This window comes from Triplophysa rosa, linkage group LG9, assembly GCF_024868665.1.
Source record: "Triplophysa rosa linkage group LG9, Trosa_1v2, whole genome shotgun sequence".
NCBI lineage: Eukaryota > Metazoa > Chordata > Actinopteri > Cypriniformes > Nemacheilidae > Triplophysa > Triplophysa rosa.
This window is the reverse complement of record NC_079898.1, coordinates 4,018,645-4,026,446: the sequence shown is the minus strand read 5'-3', so window position 1 is coordinate 4,026,446 and position 7,802 is coordinate 4,018,645. Positions and strand designations below refer to the sequence as shown.

The window sequence follows — 7,802 nt, the reverse complement described above, 5'->3', positions numbered from 1 at the left end:
CCAAATTAATTATTAATCATTTCAAATGTCACTTACAGACATCTAAAGGACATTCATACAATTTATGACGTGTTTCTTGGACTTATTACATTTGGTTTAAATGGAGTGCAACTGGGTGCAATATTTTAATGGTTATTCATTTTTATTTATCCTGTATCAGCTTTATTAAACACCAGGTTTTGATCATCAAATCAGGTAGACTATTGTTACAAAGTTGGATGACCACGTGGTATTCAATAAAACTCATTCATAGTAAAGGCAGTGTGCAGAAGTACAGTTTTAAAATTGTAAATAATAACTATCCCTTAGATACACAAGATATAGGTGCGCAAAGACATTTTAGTAGCCTTATTTACAATTGGAAATATGTGACGTCTATTAAGGACAAAATTTCATATTTGAAATGACAAGAGAATATTTTTTCCCATCTTTAATGTTTTCAGCGCAGAACAAGCTGATAAGTAAAACAATTCTAATAAAGGAGTACTTAAACTGATGAGTGGGGAAAAAAGATATAAAATGAGGGAAGTTGAAATACAAAGCAATACAATATTTTTTCCATTTTTAATGTTTTCAACAGAATATGAACAGATAAGTAACTACTACTTTAACTTTTAGAATTGTTTTAAACTGCTAACTGAAAAAAGACAAAAAGAGGGAGGTATAAAGTCCCCTAAACTGGAAATAAATACAAGTTTCATTCCACCCCTGTGTGCCCTCCACCTCCTTTTCTCCCCGGTGCATGTTTAAGATGTTCTGCTGCATGATGCTTGATTGTTGCCTCTGTAGCTTCTTTGTCCCATTTCATGACTGCAGCTGCAAGAGTTGAACAAAAACTAAAATTATAAATGTAAAGAAGAAAACCAGTGTAATTACATACAAATATGTGAACACTCATACTGCTATGTGGAAGAAGGTTTGAAGTTCCTTATACTTTTCATTATTCCTCCTGTCAAATATCAATACTGCACAGAGCCGTGGTGACTGGTGTGGTATATGGCAGCATACACGTGATTTTAAGATAGTTTCTGTACACTTGCATCATTGTATGTTCGGAAGGTGTAAGACTGCAATAGACAGTGGCCTTGGGTGCAGATATTTAAGATAGCAGTCTTGAATTGAGAGAGCCTGCATATAATAAACTGGCTAATCAGACGGCTCAATTGTAATGCGTTTGGATACTATAACTTCCATTTTTGCAAATACTAGATTACTTTAGATAGAGGTAAAACCGTGAAATATCCCTTTAAGATGCTTGAATAAAGCTCCCTGCACATATTTAGTCATAAAAACACCATGTATTTGAATGAGAATCCACTGACCAGCCACGTACACGCATGCACAAACGCACCAACATACACTACGCGCCCGCACCAGGTACGCATCGCATGGCTAATGACAACGAGAGTACAATGTCTGCCAAGTCAGCAATAATTTGCTTTGCATATTTTAATTACAGAAAATTTCTGTGCACTCTGCGGAATGCACATACTGTAAAACAGCAATAACCGAGGAGGCAGGCACATCATCCAATGTCTCCCGACAATGTGGACAGAAAACAGAGACAGGCATGTATTGCAAACTTAAAGGAACAATACGACATTTTTAGGAGGATCTATTGACAGAAATACAATATAATATACAAAACTATTTCTTCAGAGGTGTATAAAGACCTTACGTAATGAACCTTTGTTTGTAATACCTTTGAATAAGCTGTTTATATCTACATACAGAGCGGGCCTACATACATTGAATTCGCCGCCATGTTTTGTACAGCAGCCCTAAACGGACAAACAACTCTACAATGCGCGTTTTCTCTTCCTCTCCGCTGCGGTATCATGGTGAAAAGGATCATGGGAAGATCCGTGATCCATACGGATCGTGCTCTCCGGTGCGGAACGCATGTGACCCGCGGATTAACTGAATTTATTCATCATTGAGTAAAAGAATAAAACACGCTCTCGCTCGCTCTCCAGTTTCAGCTCCGACGCGCTCTCTCTCTCTCAAGTATCTGGACGAGTACGATATTAAAGCGGTTCCAGATAAACAATGACGCTCAAAACTGCACACAGCTAATATTACAACAACAACATATCTTGGTGTTACTCACGTACTGATCCGAATCAAAGCATCCTCGGGGATGATTTTAAGACGATATTTCTCTCCAACGTCTCTCTGCTGAAAAGTATCTCCATAGATATCTGTGAGTACATATCTGCTAAAAGCCTTAGTCCTAACGTGTCTCTGCTGTAAAGTCTTTATAATATTAACTCAGGTCCTAGCTCCTGCCTGACTTTTATCCTTCTTTTTAAACTTAAAATCCACAAACCTTTTATTTTATGTAATAAATAAGACATGGCTCTTTCTAGTCTTTCTAATGCCCACATAATCTCTTCCCTGCGTCAACGGACGACATCTTTTTGTACTGTGGTGGCCACCGTTGTGTTTGGACTGAGCGATTCTTGTCAAATCTATAATACAACGCTAGTGGCCGCTGTTAATTAAGAACTGCGCCTTTTAAATGTTTGCAGTGGGCAAAATCTGTGACGTATGTATTATTTGCAACCAAAATATTTTTTGACTTCTCAGAGAAATGAATAAATGTAGAATGTTAAATGTATACTTATTAAAATGTATATACAGGGTTTGAAATTAAAACCTGCAAATCCGGTTAAAAATTCAATGTGGCAGGTAAAGATTTTGAATTACTATGGAGGATGAGGACTAAAAATATAAGGGAATTAATTTTCAATTTAACAATACAAACACAAGTGTAAATAAATGAATCACTTTAATAAACATTTAAAATATATAAATACATATATTTTTATATTTTGTGTTTTAAAACATCAATAAATTTTGCTTCTGTTTTAAACAACGCTGAATCTTATATGGTGGCTGAAACACAGTAGACTTTAGTAATTGCTACATTTCATGTCAATCCATGTTCATTTTGACCAGGAATGTTATCACTTTAATTCAGCACATGCTATACCAGAAAAATAACCCTAACCCTCTGCAAGCACTCGCCTACTATGGACTCGTTCTTAAGTGCAACTCGCAGCTTTTTGGACTCGTCTCGTCTCGTCTCAACTCTGACATTACTTAGGTGGACTTGAAGGCTGATTACCATCATAATGCATCACATACAGTAGTTTGCTGCTTGACCCGCTGATTCCAATATTCTCATTCAACAAGCAAGCAAACAATAAACTTTCGTAAAATAAAATTCTATCCATTGACCAAACCGTTTTCCCTTCTACAGCGAGATTTTTGCTACAACTGACCACCTTTCATTTAGAAAATGTCGAGGTAGTGAATATGAGTGAGTTGGTGTTAAACTTAAATGACATGGAAAAAATGCTGTGTACCTTTAAATGCTTCAAAAGTTTTAGTCGTCTCCAGAGGCTGTTTCTGCCTTTTTCCCTTCCCCTTCATATTAAATTTTGCCATCAGCCGGTTGGTAAAGAGCCTGGAGAACAAATGCACCATTTAGAAATGATATGCATGTGGTAATTTACAGGAACTGTAGCAAGGGTGAGATTGCCAAGAGTGGCCTAAAGAGATCATGTGGTTTTGGGAAACAGTAGATTTCTGGAATTCGATTTAACAAACCTCTGGGAGATGACCATTTGATAGCTTCAGTGACATACTTTCCCTGCACCTGTCTAACCCTCTCCTCTTTACCTTCCACGTCAGGTTTCTATGCAGTCTCATGATTGCATTTCAGATAATAAAATATAATTTTTAGTATTTAGATTTTTGATCAATTTGCCCTTTCATGAAATATAAGAATGGCAGTCAATGCAGTTCTCTGGAGCTCTTTCTGTTTTTCCACAGCTTACTGGTTTCTAATTTAAGACAGTGGCCTGGTGAATAAGTGTACAGTATAAGCAGGGGTAGATATGTCACATCCTCTCTCAACTGGCAAACTGTGACAGGAAATGTAACGTGTTTGGCAAGTTCTATATGTTGGGACACCGTTGAAAATACCTGTCAAAAATTTTGTGGACACAATCCCTTACATCTTTCCCTCCAATTCTTGCAAGTTTCAACACCTTTAAAGAGAGTGGGTAATTGTCATGTCATGCTAGAAAAACAACAGCCTATAACAAAATAACATTGATAAATAAAAGCACAAAGTGATATCACATCCAGAGTGTGTCTTGCAAATCATACCAGGGACTCAAAGGCTTGCTTGTCCTTAAGGCGTTCCTCCTCTCTCTCAAACTCCTCCATCGTCTCCAGCTGCTCTATATGGGCGGATGAAAGGGGAGGCTCACTTCTTCCCAGCCTTCTGACCTCCATGTGGATATCCACCAATTTAGTCAAGACTTTTTTCTGAAATTCTGAAAACAAAAAGAATCCCATATGTAAAAGTCTCCAAGTCAGTTTGAAAGTCGGACACTTCACGTTCACGGTAATTAATATGATTAGTCTTTTGCTTGACTGCAATATCAAACAGCTAATAATGTGTTGCAAATGTTAAAATATACAGCGATATCTTGGCTTATTTTGAGACTCACTTGCTTTAGAGCCATCATAGTTAAGTTAATGATTTGCTAAAGCCTGCCGGCACGTTGACGTGGTTGGTTACAAGGTCGTTTGTGATGTCACAGACTACCATGATTTTGAACCGCGGGTTTTTTTTTCACTGTAGTTTTAAGGAGAAAATACTCAACAATGGAGTTGACTTATGTACAGTATTTGCACATGGTTTGACTTAAAGCATATTAAAAACACCACATAGACATATAAACAACATTAAAAACTTGATTTTCACCGCAGGGGGACTTTAAGTACGTACTTTCCATGGCCATGGGAAATCTTATGTCGGTTTCGCTACGAGGCTCTGTATGACTGGACTCATGAGCAGAGGATCGGTTACTCTGCTCTGAGAAAGACCTCCCAGAGTATCTTGAGATTGGCGTTTGAACACCTTCATAATCTGAAAGACAAAATTTGTCAAAAATTACTTTGTTGTTCGTAATTGTGGATACTTCTCTTGTAGCAAGTTGTTTGACCATGTAATTCATTAAGTTTGGGTAACCCCAGTGTGCAGTTCCTGCCTGTACTCAGCAGTCAGTAGAGCTCAATCAATGCAAAGAGATCCATCTACTTTTGGCCATGATGACACTTGATAGAAAATAAATAGAGTGGTCACCATGAGGCTCAGAATGAACCAGTTGTTCAAAATATGCACTACCTCTGACACATCCACTACTCTAGAACATGTATGCCCTTGCCACTGTGAATTGCATAAAGGTTTGGATAAATACCGTCCATGGACTGCTTGCTGTGTCCCATCTGGTTGCTGTCCCCTGACCGGTCACTGTGCCTGGACCCGTCGCTGTCCCTGAACTGCTTCCTGTGTCGGTAACGTTTGCTATTCCGGAATCCGTCACTGTCCCTGGACTGGTCGCTATGCCTAGACTGCTTCCTGTGTCGGTAACGTTTGCTGTGCACGGACCGGTCGCTGTGCCAGGATCCATCACTGTGGCTGGACTGATGACTAGATCCAGCACCCTTCGACTGGCTGGCTTGGTTTACATTTGAATGTGCAGGGTCTGAAAAAGAAAACATTAAGTTAATTTACAGTTAAATGCAGGTTAATGGAAATACTGAATACAGAAGAAATATGCTCTGAGATTCAACTGGGTTAACACACAACGTAGTTGATTAAATGGTTTGTGGTTGATGAAATGATGTGGTTTTTCGAGGTGAATTGTTTAATGTGATGCCTGTGGACCTGTCCCTGGACCCAGCACCCTGCACCTGCTGAGAGCTGGCTGAATTTGAATGTCCAGAGTATAAAAATTAGCACATGTAAATTAACAATGATTTTGTAACAGCGTTCATGTTATAATTATGCAAGAAAAGATTATGTGAGAAATTAGTAGACTCAAATGATGGATACTTACTACCATGGATCTTTTTCCTAGATCCAGTAGACTCCATCTGAATGGACTTTGTCACCTTTGTTGGTGGAATGGGAAAGGAGGGCGCCTTGATTATGGCACCTAGACAGATGAAGTATATAAATGTAAGCATCAGTCATAAAAATAATGAGCATTTACTTTGCAATCTTAAAACATTGCAATTCTATAATAATACTTAGGTGTGCGATGTCAACAGCTTGTGAAACCATTACCTGTCATGTTCTCTTCTTCCTCCTCCAAATCGTCAGATTCTGTAATTGTACAAAATAACATCTTTTATAACATGCATTATTACCAGTTTAAAAAACATGACCTTGAGTGCACCATATGAATTCAGTGTACAGACAATGATTCTCAGCCTTAGTCCTAACGTGTCTCTGCTGTAAAGTCTTTATAATATTAACTCAGGTCCTAGCTCCTGCCTGACTTTTATCCTTCTTTTTAAACTTGTAATATGTAATAAATAAGACATGGCTCTTTCTAGTCTTTCTAATGCCCACAAAATCTCTTCCCTGCGTCAACGGAAGACATCTTTTTGTACTGTGGTGGCCACCGTTGTGTTTGGACTGAGCGATTCTTGGCAAATCTAGAATACAACGCTAGTGGCCGCTGTTAATTAAGAACTGCGCCTTTAAATGTTTGCAGTGGGCAAAATCTGTGACGTATGTATTATTTGCAACCAAATTATTTTTTGACTTCTCAGAGAAATGAATAAATGTAGAATGTTAAATGTATTATTAAAATGTATATACAGGGTTTGAAATTAAAACCTGCAAATCCAGTTAAAAATTCAATGTGGCAGGTAAAGATTTTGAATTACTATGGAGGATGAGGACTAAAAATATAAGTGAATTAATTGTCAATTTAACAATACAAACACAAGTGTAAATAAATGAATCACTTTAATAAACATTTAAAATATATAAATACATATATTTTATGTTTTAAAACGTCAATAAATTTTGCTTCTGTTTTAAACAACGCTGAATGTTATATGGTGGCTGAAACACAGTAGACTTTAGTAATTGCTACATTACATGTCAATCCATGTTCATTTTGACCAGGAATGTTATCACTTTAATTCAGCACATGCTATACCAGAAAAATAACCCTAACCCTCTGCAAGCACTCGCCTACTATGGACTCGTTCTTAAGTGCAACTCGCAGCTTTTTGGACTCGTCTCGTCTCAACTCTGACTTTTCCCTTCCCCTTAAATTTTGCCATCAGCCGGTTGGTAAAGAGCCTGGAGAACAAATGCACCATTTAGAAATGATATGCATGTGGTAATTTACAGGAACTGTCGCAAGGGTGAGATTGCCAAGAGTGGCCTAAAGAGATCATGTGGTTTTGGGAAACAGTAGATTTCTGGAATTCGATTTAACAAACCTCTGGGAGATGACCATTTGATAGCTTCAGTGACATACTTTCCCTGCACCTGTCTAACCCTCTCCTCTTTACCTTCCACGTCAGGTTTCTATGCAGTCTCATGATTGCATTTCAGATAATAAAATATAATTTTTAGTATTTAGATTTTTGATCAATTTGCCCTTTCATGAAATATAAGAATGGCAGTCAATGCAGTTCTCTGGAGCTCTTTCTGTTTTTCCACAGCTTACTGGTTTCTAATTTAAGACAGTGGCCTGGTGAATAAGTGTACAGTATAAGCAGGGGTAGATATGTCACATCCTCTCTCAACTGGCAAACTGTGACAGGAAATGTAACGTGTTTGGCAAGTTCTATATGTTGGGACACCGTTGAAAATACCTGTCAAAAATTTTGTGGACACAATCCCTTACATCTTTCCCTCCAATTCTTGCAAGTTTCAACACCTTTAAAGAGAGTGGGTAATTGTCATGTCATGC

General features: G+C 37.9%; 1 protein-coding gene across 2 annotated transcripts; it reads right to left on the bottom strand.

The window, feature by feature from the left end:
* Positions 1 to 6,213, bottom strand: LOC130559005 (uncharacterized). 2 transcript variants are annotated; one of them, XM_057341814.1, is made up of 8 exons: positions 6,152 to 6,213; positions 5,922 to 6,020; positions 5,280 to 5,567; positions 4,808 to 4,948; positions 4,180 to 4,349; positions 3,994 to 4,058; positions 3,372 to 3,472; positions 2 to 816 (listed from the first exon to the last, which is right to left on the bottom strand). In XM_057341814.1, exons 1-8 carry the CDS (start codon positions 6,210 to 6,212, stop codon positions 698 to 700), a joined length of 1,044 nt encoding a protein of 347 aa, XP_057197797.1. In that variant the 5' UTR covers position 6,213; the 3' UTR covers positions 2 to 697. The 2 variants fall into 2 exon arrangements, with proteins under 2 accessions (XP_057197798.1, XP_057197797.1); XM_057341815.1 differs by lacking the exon at positions 6,152 to 6,213 and having other exon boundaries at positions 1 to 816; positions 5,280 to 5,789; positions 5,922 to 6,013.
* Positions 6,214 to 7,802: the final 1,589 nt, after the last annotated feature.

Excerpts from the sequence above, each read along its gene's own strand:
- LOC130559005 (XM_057341814.1), bottom strand. The coding sequence starts at position 6,212 with ATGTTATTTTGTACAATTACAGAATCTGACGATTTGGAGGAGGAAGAA. Across the intron at positions 4,350-4,807 it reads ATTTCCCATGGCCATGGAAA|AATTTCAGAAAAAAGTCTTG; the intron begins GTACGTACTTAA and ends TTTTGTTTTCAG. Across the intron at positions 3,473-3,993 it reads GTCCACAAAATTTTTGACAG|GCTCTTTACCAACCGGCTGA; the intron begins GTATTTTCAACG and ends TTTGTTCTCCAG.